Source organism: Mytilus edulis, chromosome 4, assembly GCF_963676685.1.
Source record: "Mytilus edulis chromosome 4, xbMytEdul2.2, whole genome shotgun sequence".
In the NCBI taxonomy this organism is placed as follows: Eukaryota; Metazoa; Mollusca; class Bivalvia; order Mytilida; family Mytilidae; genus Mytilus; species Mytilus edulis.
Genome location: NC_092347.1, coordinates 47,081,104 through 47,099,729, shown reverse-complemented (window position 1 = coordinate 47,099,729; position 18,626 = coordinate 47,081,104). Strand labels below are relative to the sequence as shown.

The window sequence follows — 18,626 nt, the reverse complement described above, 5'->3', positions numbered from 1 at the left end:
TTGAATACCCATATCTATATACCATTCGGACTGGTAATATCAGTTGTCTGTTCATTTGACATTTTGTTTATGGGATACATAGACTCAAAAGGAGAAACAAAATTACCTGATTTGACTCTATAAATATGACAAAATACTTCTTTTTGTTGCTAAATATAACAAATGTGTATAATTTTTCAGTTCAAATGCCTTAAACATTGACTCTTTTGATCAATCAAAGATTTTCTTCTGAAATAGTGAGAGGCAAAAAACAAATCTATCACAGTTAAGACAAATAACAGACAGATCCTTATTTCTTTTTTCCTAAAGAAAAGGGGCTTTCAAATTTGTTTGTTTAGTTATATGTATATGGGTCTGCTACAAAGATAGCCATTATGACACAGGTATATCTGAAGCTGTTGTTTTAAGTACTGTCTTTTGTTTAATAAGATAAAAGTTCATCTTGCACTTACATGCATAAAGATGAGAATAATCTTAGTTTGTCAGAATTAAAATTAAGTCTGAACCAGATGCTCCGCAGGGCGTAGCTTTATACGACCGCAGAGGTTGAACCCTGAACGGTTGGGGCAAGTATGGACACAACATTCAAGCTGGATTCAGCTCTAAATTTGGATTGTGATTAAATAGTTGACACAGCATAGGTTTCTGACACAGAATGAATGTGTTCTAATGAACTTAAAATTTTTGTTTTCTCTTAGAGCAATTCACTATGCTGTTGAATATTAATCCTCTCAAAACAAGAATGTGTCCTCAGTACACGAATGCCCCACTCGCACTATCATTTTCCATGTTCAGTGGACCGTGAAATTGGGGTAAAAACTCTAATTTGGCATTAAAATTAGAAAGATCATATCATAGGGGACATGTGTACTAAGTTTGAAGTCGATTGGACTTAAACTTCATCAAAAACTACCTTGACCAAAACCTTAATCTGAAGCGGGACAGACGGACGGACGAACGAACGGACAGACGGACGGACGGACGGACGCACAGACCAGAAAACATAATGTCCCTCTACTATCGTAGGTGGGGCATAAAAATGTTTGAAGAAATTTTCTTTTTTATTTATGAAATTTCAAATGAGAAAAATTGAACCCAATTTTTTTAATCACATCCCCCTTTCCCTTATTCCAAAACTAATCTCAATTAAAATTTCTAATGGAGTTTGCAACAATAACTACTCATTTAAATACATCATAAAATATTAAGATGTAAAAAAAACTGCTTGTTATCACTGAATGTTATTTATTATAATTTATCAGTTGGTAGTAAAAAGTGAATATACATTGTATATTGTATATAACAAAGATTTAAGTTGATTCTGGACAAAGAAAGATAACTCCAATTAAAAAAAAATCTTGCTATTGCACAATATTTTGCAATTAGATATTTCTTGCTTACTATTCTGGACAAAGAAAGATAACTCTAATTAAAAAAAAATTTGCTATTTCACAATATTGTGCAATTAGATATTTCTTGCCATTGCGCAATACTGTGCAATTGAAAAGACTTGCTATTGCACAACACTTAATATAATAATTTTAGATCCTGATTTGGACCAACTTGAAAACTGGGCCCATAATAAAAAAATCTAAGTACATTTTTGGATTCAGCAATTTTTGTTGAAATCAGACTAAGTTTAATTTTGGACCCTTTGGACTTTAGTGTAGACCAATTTGAAAACAGGACCAAAAATGAAGAATCTACATACACAGTTAGATTTGGTATATCAAAGAACCCCATTTATTCAATTTTTGATGAAATCAAACAAAGTTTAATTTTGGACCCCGATTTGGACCAACTTGAAAACTGGGCCAATAATCAAGAATCTAAGTACATTTTTAGATTCAGCATATCAAAGAACCTAACTGATTCATTTTTTGTCAAAATCAAACTAAGTTTAATTTTGGACCCTTTGGACCTTAATGTAGACCAATTTGAAAACGGGACCAAAAGTTAAGAATCTACATACACAGTCATGACAGTTAGATTCGGCATATCAAAGAACCCCGATTATTCAATTTTGATGAAATCAAACAAAGTTTAATTTTGGACCCTTTGGGCCCCTTATTCTGTTGGGACCAAAACTCCCAAAATCAATACCAACCTTCCTTTTATGGTCATAAACCTTGTGTTTAAATTTCATAGATTTCTATTAACTTATACTAACGTTATGGTGCGAAAACCAAGAAAAATGCTTATTTGGGTCCCTTTTTGCGGTCGTATAAAAACTATGTGAATATGCGATGTTTGTTTTGTGATGAGATAACTTCATAGAGATAATATCTTGCATAAAATACTATCTTTAATTTTTAATTATTTTTTTATGGCTGACTATGGGGTATGGGTTTTACTAATTGTTGATTGCAGTACAGTGGCCTTTGGTAATTTAAATCTCTCTGTTATTTGGTCCCTTGTGGGGAGATGTCTCATTGGTAATCATACCACACCTTCTTAATTTTATATTTGAATAACTTTTTGGTTTACTGGGTAACCAATATAAGGACAACAAAATACAGGACTTCTATGTCTGGCCTTCAAATTTTCAAAGAAAGAACAAGAGTGCACACGCTGAAATGTCTCGCCTTCTATACTAATCATTGATATTATGTTGATAGTCCTAAGTATAAAGCTTTATTCCAACTGTCTCATAAACTTAACATTAACCAAGATAACTAAACAAAGACCAATGAACCATGAAAATGAGGTCAAGGTCAGATGAACCATGCCAGTCAGACATGTACAGCTAACAATGTTTCTATACAACATATATAGTTGACCTATTACTTATAGTTTAAGAAAAATAGACCAAAAAACAAAAACTTAACACTGTGCAATGAACCGTGAAAATGAGGTCACGGTCAAAAGAAACCTGCGCTACTGACATAAAGATAAAATATTTCCATACACCATATATAGTTGACCTATGGCATATAGTATTAGATAAAAAGACCAAAACTCAAAAACTGAACTTTGACCACTGAACCATGAAAATGAGGTCAAGGTCACATGACATCTGCCCGCTAGACATGTACACCTTACAATCATTCCATACAACAAATATAGTAGACCTATTGCATATAGTATGAAAAAAACAGATCAAAACACAAAAATTTAACTATAACCACTGACCCATGAAAATGAGGTCAAGGTCACATGACATCTGCCCGCTAGACAGGTACACCTTACAATCATTCCATACAACAAATATAGTAGACCTATTGCATATAGTATGAAAAAAACAGACCAAAACACAAAAATTTAACTATAACCACTGAACCATGAAAATGAGGTCAAGGTCACATGACATCTGCCCGCTAGACATGTACACCTTACAATCATTCCATACAACAAATATAGTAGACCTATTACATATAGTATGAAAAAAACAGACCAAAACACAAAAATTTAACTATAACCACTGAACCATGAAAATGAGGTCAAGGTCACATGACATCTGCCCGCTAGACATGTACATCTTACAATCATTCCATACAACAAATATAGTAGACCTATTACATATAGTATGAAAAAAACAGACCAAAACACAAAAATTTAACTATAACCACTGAACCATGAAAATGAGGTCAAGGTCACATGACATCTGCCCGCTAGACATGTACATCTTACAATCATTCCATACAACAAATATAGTAGACCTATTACATATAGTATGAAAAAAACAGACCAAAACACAAAAATTTAACTATAACCACTGAATCATGAAAATGAGGTCACGGTCAGAAGACACCTGCCAGTTGGACATGTACACCTTACAGTCCTTCCATACACCGAATATACTAGCCCTATTGCTTATAGTATCTGAGATTTGGACTTGACTTAACCTTGTTCACTGATCCATGTAATGAGGTCGAGGTCAAGGGAAAACTGTCTGACAGACATGAGGACCTTGCAAGGTATGCACATATAAAATATAGTTATCCTATTACTTATAATAAGAGAGAATTCAACATTACAAAAAATCTGAACTTTTTTTTCAAGTTGTTACTGAACCATGAAAATGAGGTCAAGGACATTTGACATGTGACTGACGGAAACTTCGTAACATGAGGCATCTATATACAAAGTATGAAGCATCCAGGTCTTCCACCTTCTAAAATATAAAGCTTTTAAGAAGTTAGCTAACGCCGTCACCGCCGTAGCCGCCGTAACCGCCGGATCATTATCCCTATGTTGAGCTTTCTGCAACAAAAGTTGCAAGCTTGACAAAAACTACCACCCAATTAAAACAAAAGCATGTTGCAGAGGCCAATATAAGTAAATATTGATGATACCAAAACAAAATAGTTTCAAACTTTAATATATATAGTACACAACAGCACTTCACATGGCACTTTGATTGTATATCTGTGTTAGTTGCAATAAGTATATATATAGATTCTACATCTGTATCATGTGTGATACCTTAAGTAATTAACAATACCATTCATAAAAAACTTATCATATCATGGTTACAACTCATACCTTAACGAAAAATATTCACTGGTTTCAAGTAGTGTAAACTGCACAATATGACCAAAAAAAAAATTGTCAAATAAAGCCATTTAATTAAAGAGGTAAAAAAAAGTAACAAAAAAGAAAGCAAATTAAATAGTTTACAAAAAAAGCCTTACAAAACATTAAAAAAATCACATATATATGGTGTATCACAGTTGACTGATCTGTTTTTGAACCATATTATATGTCCAAATTTGAATACTGTAAATTCAGAAATTATTGCGAGGTTTTATTAATGCGAATAATGCGACTGAGTGGTCATGGCAATGATAAAAATTTGCACTCTTATATCTGATACATATAAAATTGAGAATGGAAATGGGGAATGTGTCAAAGAGACAACAACCCGACCATAGAGCAGACAACAGCCGAAGGTCACCAACAGGTCTTCAATGCAGCGAGAAATTCCCGCCCAGACATCACAAAAATTAATCTCGTATTTTTGTCTTTTTTTTTTAAATCGCAATAATAAATGCATGCAATAATACCTGAGTTGACAGTATAACAGATCTACATATAAAGGGAAGGTACATTTGGAGGACTGATTGGTCATATTCAGGCTCCACAAAAAACAAACATTTTTTTCCTCAGTTTGAAAAAGTAAATGACTATCATTATATGTCAGTTATTTGTCTCTGTTTTCATAATGGTTTAAAGCATGCCAGTACCTCATGGTAAAATTACAGTCAAACCTGTATGTCAAGGTCAATCTTGGGACCATAGAAAACTGACCTTACAAGAGAAGTGACCTTTTGGTTACATCAGATATTACTACCTTTGGACATTCATGGTTATAATAACTCGAAAACAAAAATGAAGAAAAAATTTTAAGCTCTTGGGACTAATGAGTGAGAATAAATATAGCATATGATTATGAATAAAAAAAAACAACAAGATATAATGGAGTGAAAATAAATATAGCATATGATTATGGATATAGACAATCTGATATAATGGTTAAGTTTATACAGATAACTTGTAAGATGTTTATAAACTAGAACAATTTCTTTAACAGAAAAACAATTTTAACAAGTGAATTCTGAACTATTACCATTACATTACTAATACATTTTTGTAATCTTGGAAACAGTTAATTTTACCTAAAATTGCAATTTCTATCATACTAACCCTGATGTATACCCATAAAGTTTCTTACCATGATATTTAAAGCTGTAGATTTGTACTTTCAGAAAAATATGTGTAATGAATTTTTAAAAAACCTATTGCATGTAAAATTTTTACAATAGTCATTTATTTTTCTCATTTTCTAGTTTAACTTTGTTTAATATCTCTCCAAGATCTGTGGCAAAGCCACCGGAAAACAAACCATAAGCAGGGGGTCTAGGTGACAGCAAAAGCTGATCGAAAATAATAAAATTCTTATTGAGAAAAAATGATTTACGAAATGATTTAAAAGCATACTTCACTGATGATATGCCACTGCCCCATGGCATTTTTTAAACTAAGGTTTACATTATAATACAATTGATAACATAATATTACATTATAATACAATTGGTAGCATAATATAGAAAATTTACCTGACCATATCGGGTAAAAGGTAGTTAGTCGGATCTTATCACGTACTTGTGATTTGTTTAAAACCGGTTTTGATAAATTGAAAAATAAACGAAGAAATGTCGAAATGTTCAGGACTTAATTAAATCCGTATTTCAGTAAGATGGTGCAAGCATACGATTTTTATTGCATCTTACACTTCGAGAAGCGAATAATCTTTAACTACTTTATTCAAATATTGTGCAAAAACGTTAATTTTGAGCTATGAAAGTCAAGTGGCTCGAGCATTTTTCTGAGGAAGTTTTAAAAAATTGCAAAGAAATATTTTTACAGTGGGTTAGCTTTCATTGGTCTTCACTATCTATAGATTAACAACTTTTGGTTATATTTACAATTTAGAATCATCATTGAAGGTGGAGCACCATTGCACAGTTAATTAATTATATTGATGTGCCATTTGTATGCAAGAGTGACATTCCGTTGTATTATGTGCCAATTCGAAAAAGTTATGCGAGTTTTGTCTCCCCTTAACAGGTTCATTTTTTTATAATTAAGTTTAGGTTTCTGATATAATTTTGAATAATTACAAAATGTATCAATTCAATATATTTCAGTTTTTGTTATTGGTGTATCAAAAACATTGATGTACGAATATAATTTCATATGTGAAACCTTTAAAATGATTACATACCAATATAAAAAACCGTTCATCATTTTTGAAAAAGACTATGGATGAATATTGCATTATTTACCTTCCCTTGATGATTGATTGATTGGGAAATGAACTAGAGTTATCTAATGGTAATCACAGAGAGGGACTAGCAAGCAATTTTTAATTGAAGCTTTTTCAACGTTAAAACAATTTTCCATTATAAACGAATGTTACTTTATGCAAATATAAGGACTTTCTTTGTTAGCTAAATCTACAAATTTTATTAGATATTATGAATTTTTATTGCAATAGATAAATATGCTACATAATATAACATAATAATATAATTGATAGCATAATATACAAAAAATTCTATTGAAAAGGTTTAAATAAAAAAAGGGTAATTATCAAAGCTCTGCACATAATAAAGGTGATTGCTGCACACGGCATCAGCTTAATTAGGCTTTATTATGATGTCATGATAAATGATGAATTGTGTATATAACTGAATGGAATGTAGGAGAGTTGCCTATTTCTGTTGTCAATGATACTGGTTACCCATAATGCTTTTAAAATCATCATTTCCGTGACTACTGACAATAAATAAATGATCATAACATGATAATGTCACATGATACATACTGAAAACATACATCACAGTTTAAAAAAAGAACAAAACATTCAATAAGAAAGATGATGATATTCGATTAGAGTAATAATCATAAATAAAGCTGTGCACACAACAAATGATCAATATTATTTTTTACTGAATGGAACCATGATATATATAAAACTATAGGAAATTTGCCTGGAATCTGCATAATTACGCAAATACATGCATCAATTGTTTCACCCATGTGTTATGTTCATATTAATGGCAGTCTAGCTAGAGTCAAAACAAGACAAATTCATTAACTAACTCTTGTGATATAGTAAGAATTTTGAGTGCAACATTAAATTTATGCTATTCTTAAGTTTTGTCAAGTTAATTTCCACTTGCTGATACCAGAAGATAATTCTGTCCAACTGATCAAATACAACGACGCAACAAAGCTAACTTTGGTGACCTTTCAACTTTTAAGCTTCTTTATGGTAGCACTATAATCTACTATAATAAAGACAAACACCATTGTTTAAATCAAATAACAATTTCCTAATAAGGAACATTGTACAAGACAGAAAGAACGTATAAAGTTAAATACATATAATTGATTGACATAGCAAACTTAAATATTTCAGATTTTTACAATGATGTCTTAGGCAGTCAGATCTATATACAATTGTATTTAAAAACTTCTGTACATTCATATAAAATGCAAAAATACAAAAAATACAAGATCATATAAATAAACATAAAAAATGGAATGGTTCATTATGCTGCTTAGATAACAATATAAAAATTCATGCGGCTACATCTTTTATATAAGTGAATTTCAAAACTTGAAAAGAATTTGTGTTACTTTAAAAAGATTGATATGGGATTGATTGATTGTTGGTTGCTTAATGTTCAGTGGCAAATATTTCATGCATGTTTATGACGATATTAATATCTGCTTCCATATTTTAAAATATTTCTCTCTAATATAAAATTTACAAATCTAAAAGACTTAGTACTCAAACTTATCATCAGAGTAATTATATTATTAAGAAATTAAATCCATTTTTGGTATACTCTTTTTTATTTTTCATTTTTATTTTAAAATTTGAGATTTTACCTCCCAAGAAACTCTTTAAAAACCCAAATATACAATTGAGAAAGTAAACAACAATTTATTTCAAATTAAATACTACATTATACTAGAAAATCTGTTCTGTTATTAAACATTAGATCTCAAAAATTAGACTATCTTTACTTTCAAGATCATTTCTTATATAAACATCATTTTTAGTAAGGAAGGACTACCTTAAAGCACTAGAGATGAGAGATCAATAAAATACAACAATGTTTTTTCATCAATGAAAACAATACTACTAATCCCATTTATGGTAGCACTATGATCCGCTCTAACAAAGGCAATCACCATTTTTATATAAAATAGCAATTTCCTTATAAGCATAAGTTCTTAATCATAAAGACAGAAAGTGATCATCGCAATAAGTGAAAAAAGTGATAAACTCTCCTAATTAAGAAGACACGTAAATCACTGGTGGTTAGTTCTACAGAATTGTATTATGTTTTGTCATTTGTGATTTGATTAATATAAGCACTTATGATCATGATCTTTGTCCTCTGATTACTGTTCCCCCTCTTTGGGGGACTGGTGGGGCAGCGTTATGTTTTCCTGCTGTCGACTGGTTTAAATTTATATACTTGGATTCAGGATCCATAACACTACCTAACTGTTGGACAATCTCATCAAATGATGGCCGATGATGATTGTCAACTTCCCAGCAATTAACCATTAAACCATATCTGTAATGGAAGGATTAAAAGTACACATTATAAAATCATGTAAAATCTATTGAAAATAGTTTTACTATCAGATTTGTATTAAAAAGATTTCAATCCAGTTAGAGGGAGGGTTGGGATCCCGCTTACATGTTTAACCCCGTCACATTATTTAGGTATGTGCCTGTCCCAAGTCAGGAGCCTGTAATTCAGGGTTGTCATTTGTTTATGTGTTATATATTTGTTTTTAGTTCATTTTTTTACATAAATAAGGCCATAAGTTTTCTCGTTTGAATTGTTTTACATTGTCTTATCGGGGCCTTTTATAGCTGACTATGCGGTATGGGCTTTGCTCATTGTTGAAGGCCGTACGGTGACCTATAGTTGTTAATGTCTGTGTCATTTTGGTCTTTTGTGGATAGTTGTCTCATTGGCAATCATACCACATCTTCTTTTTTATATTCAATTGCGTATGTGGAGAACATAGCTGTGGATTCGTTTACCAAGGTTACCAAGGTTACCAAGTTTTGTAGATTGAGGACCAAATGAATTTTGGGATATTTGAATTTATAGCTTTCCCAAAGTCAGCATACAAGCTTTATCACGAAAATCATTCGACAAAAAGTTATTATAGTCTATACTGAAATATTAATGACTTAAGAATATTTGGTAGAGTAAAATGTCTTCTTGCTGAATGCTGAATGTTACCCTCTGAGATAACTTTATAAACAAGAATGTGTCCATAGTACACGGATGCCCCACTCCCACTATCATTTTCTATGTTCAGTGGACCGTGAAATTGGGGTCAAAACTTTAATTTAGAAAGATCATATCATAGGGAACATGTGTACAAAGTTTCAAGTTGATGTAACTTTAACTTCATCAAAAACGACCTTGACCAAAAACTTTAACCTGAACTTTGCACTATCATTTTCTATGTTCAGTGGACCATGAAATTGGGGTCAAAACTATAATTTGGCATTTAAATTAGAAAGATCATATCATGGGGAACATGTGTATTAAGTTTCAAGTTGATTGGACTTCAGCTTCATCAAAAACTACCACGACCAAAAACTTTAACCGGACGGACGAACGGAGGCACAGACGGACGGACGGACAAACGGAGGCAAAGACCAGAAAACATAATTCCCCTCTACTATCGTAGGTGGGGCATTAAAACTGACTTGCTGTGTTAGCCTAGTACAAAGCAGGGTATATCAATGTGCCATTATTATATAGGCAAGTTATTTTAATATCTATTTTTATGCTGATGATTGAAATCTTTTTATAAATTAGATTAACATATAATTTCCATTTTTAACGATACCCTTTGAAAGCCTCTTAATTAAGTCAAGATGAAGAGTTTTGATTGGTTAGCTATTTTTAGATATTCCATAATCAATTATTTAGACAGCAAGAGGATCGATACTATTTGTAATCAATAAGTTATCTTTGATCTCTTCGATTTTTCACCATCTTTCCTGGTGGCATATGTGACCCCATTCTAGACCAAGAGTTTATGTTACATAATGGTATGTTACAATTGTATTGTTATGTAATTTACTTATGTTAATTAAGAACATTTTTCACTTATCTTTTATATGTTGTAAACAGTTTAAAGTTTTGTAATACTTTACGCAATACTTTATGTTTTGACAAGTAAAAATTCACGATATCATTTCTGTGTTTGTTATACTTTACTTTTATGACTTAATTACTTATAGTCTAAAGAGTGTTTAGTTTAGCGTCTGTTGTGGATTGAAGGAGGAGGGCATAAATAAAGCATGTCATCCACGTAAATAAACATGTAATATTTTGATGCTTGACACTATACACTACTAGCCATTCAATCATATGTTATATGAAATATTCACATCAAAGCTGGGAATATTCAAATGAATAAATATTGCTACTCACAAGTCCTCTGGAGCATTTGTTGGCATTCCCAATCGGAAGCCTTCATCTATGTGGTCTTTTATGGCTTTGTCTGATTCCTGGTCATGGTATGGTAGATACAGAGAAAGGGTCATAACTTCCCATAGTAACACACCAAATGACCACTGAAAAATAAAGGGTTCATTTGTTAACTTGAATAAAAAAAAATATGACATTGTATACTGTGGATTCATTATAATTTGTGGTATACCAATTTGATGGATTTAGTGTGGACAGGACACATTTTCTATAAGCTTGTATGCTTGTGGCAAAACCCTGAAATCAAATATCAACTTAACTACATTTTTTTTCTTAATCCACAAAATTTGGTACCCTAAAAAAATAAATGAAATTTGTCTAATCATTAAAATTTAAAGTTTGCTGACATTTTGTTTATTTGAATCCATTCATGTAATTGAATGAATTGGTCTCCAATCAATTTTATTTGATCTCCTGTTGTTCAATCATCATCTTTCATCTTAAACCTATCATCTTTTTTGTAGAAAATATTGTGCTGTCCTGAATAGCATGAAAAATGTTAAACAGTTGTACTCTTTGGCCAATGAATTTGATGGAAGAAAATATTATTATAGATGCCAATGAATAATTTCTGTCACATTCATTCCCGCACATTATAAGTATCGAATATCAACTAATGTCGAAATCTACTAACTGTGAAGATTTGAGTCAAGAGCGCAGTATGGAGTAGCATGTTTTAGTTTACCATCAGATACCTTCCTGCAACATCTATAAGGAACAACAGTAAAAACTTTGTTACTAAATAGACTTCCTATTGGAAGTTTTAACTAAATAGACTTCCTATTGAAATTTTTAAAACAAGGACTTAATAGACTGTTATCCCACTAATAATTTATATAATTGTTGTCTCAAGTGCATCGTCCCCTATATTCTTTCTTTTTCCAGTAGAAATACTTAATTTAAAAATCTGTCCATACCACATCAGATGAAATGTCATAATATCCCATCTTAAGACTTTCTAAAGCCATCCATCTTACTGGAAGGTATCTCTGTCTTAGTTGATCATACAGGTACTCTGTTGGATAAAGATTCCAGGAAAATGATGAATCAGAAATCTTTATTAATCCATCTGCACATACCCTAAAATGTACAATTTTTTCATCAATTTAATTCTCTAAATATTGTTTCAGCATTTTAATATTTGTTAACTGCTTTGTTTTTGGATACCATGGATTCAATTTCAACCAAAAAACAAGGATAGTTTTTGATTGTTGCTGATAACCAGTTAAGATACAATTTCTATCAACAACTCTTTTCAAATAAATAGCATGTCCAATCCAAAATTTCTAGATTGAAATTCAGGTTAAGTATTTTTGAGGGAAGCACCAGCAGTACTGTTTGCCAGACCTAACAATTCTTTCTAAATAAAAATAGCTATAGATAATAATATGACTAATATCCCTAAATAATACCATGACTGAACTATCAGTACCAAAAAAATGGTTAACAATTCTCTGAGTTGAGACTGTGGAATTAAATCTAAAATCTAAATGTAAATGTGTAACTAAAAAAAAAATTGAGCCTACATATTTTCTCATGCTAAACTTGAAACTACCCTTTTGAATTTATAATATTATTAAATTTGGTGTAACACCATTGTGCAATGTTTTTTTTTAAACCTATTTAATGGGTAAGCAATAGATGCACCTACTTATTTTTAGAACAGATTGACAGAAAGAACTGAGGCGATTCATTACAAATTCTAGCTCAGTTTATTTTTAGGCAATCACAAATTTTAAACTCTTTTGGTAATATGATTGTTAATGAAGGTTAATTTCCGGTTCTGCATTTGGAATTTTTACTCTTTTTGTTATGTTTTTATGGTATTTCTTTGAAAAAATCTTTAACTTACACACAGTTCCTTGTAGCAAGATCTTTATGAACCATGTTTTCATTGGATAGGTAAGTCATTCCCTGTGCGACCTGTAGACACATCTCAAGTAACTGTTTTACTGTAAAGTCCTGTCAAAAGTTTACAGAATGAGAAAGAGAACTATAAAAAAATCTTTTATTACAATAGCATTGCATCATCGTAAAAATATGAGATCGAACAATAATAAGTTTACCCTGTTATTATTAACCAACACTGCATAAATGAATAAATATTTTTTTTTATTCAGGAAAACTTTTTTTTGTGAATATTTCATTTAGTTGTTTTGCCGAAGTGTACATACTGTGTCAGACCTATGAAAAATGTGTAATTTGTTGAACATTTGAATTCATTGATCACCAGTACCCATGAAAACCATGAAAATTGGTATCCAATAACTAATAATTTAATTTTGGATGTAACACATCTTCTGATTGGCTGATGTTGTCTTGTTTATCAGCTGATAGACATAGTTTTGTCATGTGATTGTGACTTCATCAACATTTTTTCATGGTTTAATATGGAATTTAAAATTAAATTATAAGAAATGACTGAAATATTTTTTCTGTCTATTTGAAATAACAAAAAAAAAATGTGGTGCACACTTTAAAATAACCTGCGTAACAGTGTGCACCACATTTTTGATGTTATTTTTTCATAGACAGAAAAAATATTAGTCATTCCTTAAATAATGTAAGTGCAGTATCTTTAGACTGTTCTCCGAAAACCACCATCAAATCTTTATTTTGAGGACCATTTGACACATCACCTCTTTCATTACAACTATATCTTTTAAAAAGCTATATCTTTATTTAAAAACAAAAAAGCTTTTAGATGTTTTGACTTTAAATTTCTTAGAAATTGGTTGAAATCAAACCTTAATGATTGTTGATTGTTGTTTGCATAACATTCAGGATAAGAATAAATTAACATTAAACAATATAGGTAGGGTCTACACAGTTGATTGACAAGGAGCATACATTTTAACTTTGTAATAAGCCTTTCGGTTACAATGAAGTAATTATTTACATAGGCGACAATGGTAGCCTTTTCTTATCAAAGATCCATTGAAAAAAATTTTGTATTCCGTATTATCTACACCTTTGGGTGTAATAGAAACTGCAAAACACATATGGTGCCGCAGCTTTTTTGATAGAAAAATAGCATTTTTTAAGGGTACTCTAAATTTCCAAAATAGTACAAATGAAGAACACAGCTTGCTAAATTTGGCACAGAAAAAGTTGCATGTCACAGAGATTTTCTCTAAATTTTTCAATATTTTTACACCAATGGCCAACACTCATTTCTCACTATTTCAATTTTGATTTTTTTATAACCAGGGCAGTTGAAAATAAATTTACTCCTATTATCTTGGATGTGAAATCTAGCATTATCTGGGTGGCGCCAGTCATCTTTATTTACTTCCCTTTAACCACCTACTGATCCCACAAAGAGTTGTTGCAAGAATTCTTCAGAGAGCTGCTTGCAAGAAAGGTACACATTTATGTATTTTCAGCTAGCCAGTACAAGTAACTTTAAAAAAATCTCAAAATTAAATTCAAAATTCAGTTCCATTGAAATAATTTATACTTACATGCTTGGCATCATTTAAATATTCTTTAAATCCTCTACTGTAGGCAGGATAAAACTCATAAAATCTATTTTGGTCAACAGAAATACCAAGCATTCTTTGTATATTGTCATGGAAACAATCTTGAAACTTCATACATTCCAACAATCCATTATTAACCCAAGCAGGGTACTTGTTGTCCACCACTGCAAAAATATAAACATATTCTTATTGCAACAAATCATACATATTTTACTATATATTCCATGGTAGGAAATGCTTGAAAGAGGTTAACTGCTAACTATAGAACTTCTTCATCAGTGGTTTTTAGAAGTAAACATGAAATTGTCTCTTTGAATGTTTCACAAACACCATCATGACCTAATTGCTATAGAATATCTGAGACACTTTATCATTAATGTCTGTTATCATATACCATTAAACAAGATATGTGTAGGGTATGAGTTGCTCTGTCCTAAATTTTCTGTGATATTTTAAGTGGACTTTTATTTGATTGCTGATCCTTTTTCAATTGACTATGATAAATACTTACTCAATTCCTTTAATGTTTTTACATTGGTTTTGATTGTCAACTCTTTGCCAGTATTTGGAGAATTTTTACTGAATGTTCCATTAAGTACCCGTATCTCAGTTCCTGTAATGTAAATGATCCTGATGATTATAACAAGTAAAAACTTTTCATTGTTCAGGAGTAAAATAAAATGTGCTATAATTCATTTTACTTCATTATAATTTTTTTGATTTGAAAGCCTATATCTTTGAGGTAAAAAAATAGTGAAAAAAAATAACAGCCAAAAGATTGTGAAAAAAAAATAACAGCCAAAGACATTTAAGAACAAGAATGTGTCCAAAGTACACGAATGCCCCACTCACACTATCCTTTACCATGTTCCATGGACCGTGAAATTGGGTAATAATCTAATTTGGCATTAAAATTAGAAAGTTTATACTATAGGGAACATATGTACTAAGTTTCAAATTGATTGGCGACCAAAAACTTTAATCTGAAACTCCCACTTTCATTTTCTATGTTAAGTGGACCCTGAAATTGGGGTCAAAAGTCTAATTTGGCTTTAAAATTAAAAAGATCATATCATAAGCAACAAGTTTACTAAGTTTCAAGTTGATTGGACTTCAGCTTCATCAAAAAATACCTTGACCAAAAACTTTAACCTGAAACTCCCACTTTCATTTTCTATGTTCAGTGGACCGTGAAATTGACTTCAGCTTCATCAAAAACTACCTTGACCAAAAACTTTAATCTGAAACTCCCACTTTCATTTTCTATGTTCAGTGGACCGTGAAATTGGGGTCAAAAGTCTAATTTGGCTTTAAAATTAAAAAGATCATATCATAAGCAACAAGTTTACTAAGTTTCCAGTTGATTGGACTTCAGCTTCATCAAAAACTACCTTGACCAAAAACTTTAATCTGAAACTCCCACTTTCATTTTCTTTGTTCAGTGGATGGTGAAATTGGGGTCAAAAGTCTAATTTGGCTTAAAATTAAAAAGATCATATCATAAGCAACAAGTTTACTAAGTTTCCAGTTGATTGGACTTCAGCTTCATCAAAAACTACCTTGACCAAAAACTTTAACCTGAAACTCCCACTTTCATTTTCTATGTTCAATGGACCGTGAGCCAAAAGATTGTGAAAAAAAAATAACAGCCAAAGACATTTAAGAACAAGAATGTGTCCAAAGTACACGGATGCCCCACTATCACTATCCTTTACCATGTTCCATGGACCGTGAAATTGGGTAATAATCTAATTTGGCATTAAAATTAGAAAGTTTATACTATAGGGAACATATGTACTAAGTTTCAAATTGATTGGCGACCAAAAAATTTAATCTGAAACTCCCACTTTCATTTTCTATGTTTAGTGGACCCTGAAATTGGGGTCAAAAGTCTAATTTGGCTTTAAAATTTAAAAGATCATATCATAAGCAACAAGTTTACTAAGTTTCAAGTTGATTTGACTTCAGCTTCATCAAAAAATACCTTGACCAAAAACTTTAACCTGAAACTCCCACTTTCATTTTCTATGTTCAGTGGACCGTGAAATTGACTTCAGCTTCATCAAAAACTACCTTGACCAAAAACTTTAATCTGAAACTCCCACTTTCATTTTCTATGTTCAGTGGACCGTGAAATTGGGGTCAAAAGTCTAATTTGGCTTTAAAATTAAAAAGATCATATCATAAGCAACAAGTTTACTAAGTTTCCAGTTGATTGGACTTCAGCTTCATCAAAAACTACCTTGACCAAAAACTTTAATCTGAAACTCCCACTTTCATTTTCTTCAGCTTCATCGAAAACTACCTTGACCAAAAACTTTAACCTGAACGGACAGACGAACGAAGGGAAGCACAGACGGACGGACGAAATGAGCCACAGACCAGAAAACATAATGCCCCTCTACTATCGTAGGTTGGGCATAAAAATATTTGACCCAAAATATATATTCCCTACCTTTGAGTGTACACACTTTTCCCGGCTCTATATTTTGTCTATCTGATATACTCTTCTCAATCTTTTCTCTAACTGAACTTTCTATTTTATGGAGGAAATCATCAGAACAGTCTGTTTCGTCATAACTTAAAGCTTGTTCTAAATGACGTTTCTCAGAATACATTCTGTTAGGAAAGCTTGGTACTTCTTCTTTCTGTATTAAGTTAGTTGTACTAGGCGAAGTGCTTCCTGCATTATACATTGGTATATCAAATCCATTCTGGATTGGACCTGAAAATGATGATTAATTACAACATAAGACATCATATAATCCAGTGGTGCTTGAAATCCAATTTTCAATAGATTAAAATCAATCAACCACCAACCCCACCTACCCCTTCCCCCAAATTTGGTGTTATATCATCGAAGATCAATATTAAAGTTACATTGTCCCAGTTATGACCCCTCTAAACCAGGACTTTTTAGATATGCAAGTATTACTATGCATTTTGTAAAAGTCATTAAAGAGATTCACAAGACAAGCTTAAAATTACATTTTGCTGTTCTTTTCTCGTCATTCTAAGGAGCCTATGTTGTTCACCAAGAACTATGTGCATGTAAACAATTGGCACTTTCCTACACTGTAAACAAGATTAGATTTCAAGACAAAAATTACTCTATAGAAGTGATTGCCATTATTTTTTTTAATCTTTTATTGCTGATCATTTTTTCTATTTACCGTTTCACTCTATCTTCTTTAGTTTCTGACCAAAACATAAAAGATTAATAAACATCATTTAAAGTCATATGAAACGAGTGTCTGGTGAAAAATTATGTTATTCCTATTCTTGTACCAATGCATACAAACATCATAAACTTAGTCTTCTGTGCATGATTTTATCATTTTTTTCGCATAAAGGAGTAGGTCCGGTAAGACCCCTTTTTGGCCCCAAAATATAGCAGTTTTACAAAATTGTTAAAATGTAAACTTTTATTTATTAATTGAACAGTAGAATGCTTCTGTTACATAAATATGGGCTGTTTTTGACAATACAATGCACATATATCGGGTACAAGCACCATTAAGTCATGCTAAATCACTGAAATCTTCACAATTCTAGCATTTTAGTTAAATTTTAGACGGTTTTCGTGTAAAATGAAAGTGGCCGCATTCGTGTTCATCCTTAATATTAAAATGTAAGTTGTATTTTATGATAATACATAATATATATAAAGGTTGAGGATGAACACGGGTGCGGCCACTTTCATTTTTGACAAAAACCATCTGAAAAGTGGCATTTTTTGGCATATTTGGTAGATTTTTTATATTTGAGCTTGAATCGGATCGTTTTTAATGACAAAATCAGTTAAAATCTTTCACATAAATTAATTGAATCAAATAAAATAGACACTTAAGTGTTTAAAAAGTGGTCAAAATCTTTCGTCAGATGAACCTGAAATTTGAGGCCAAAATCGGTCCTTACCGGACCTACTCCTTTTGTAAAATTGTCAATTTTTTTTTCAATCGGTCAGTGTTGTTGTGAAAATATGGTAGGTAATTAAAGTTCGTGTTTTGAAGCCGAAGTTTAACCATTGTCACCTGTTTGTCAACAATCAACAAAAAGCATGGATATTAAGCATGTGTTTAACATGTACAAT

General features: G+C 31.4%; 1 protein-coding gene across 2 annotated transcripts in view; it reads right to left on the bottom strand.

The window, feature by feature from the left end:
• Positions 1 to 4,304: 4,304 nt before the first annotated feature.
• The window catches only part of LOC139519826 (hepatocyte growth factor receptor-like), a 68,434-nt gene continuing 54,112 nt past the window's right edge, over positions 4,305 to 18,626 (bottom strand). For both annotated transcript variants that reach the window (XM_071312103.1, XM_071312102.1), the window contains 7 exons: positions 16,989 to 17,258; positions 15,045 to 15,146; positions 14,516 to 14,697; positions 12,904 to 13,013; positions 11,969 to 12,131; positions 10,995 to 11,137; positions 4,305 to 9,101 (listed from right to left, as the gene is read on the bottom strand). In XM_071312103.1, coding sequence (XP_071168204.1) covers positions 8,903 to 9,101; positions 10,995 to 11,137; positions 11,969 to 12,131; positions 12,904 to 13,013; positions 14,516 to 14,697; positions 15,045 to 15,146; positions 16,989 to 17,258 — 1,169 coding nt within the window. In that variant the 3' untranslated portion in view covers positions 4,305 to 8,902. The remainder of the gene's footprint in view (positions 9,102 to 10,994; positions 11,138 to 11,968; positions 12,132 to 12,903; positions 13,014 to 14,515; positions 14,698 to 15,044; positions 15,147 to 16,988; positions 17,259 to 18,626) is intronic.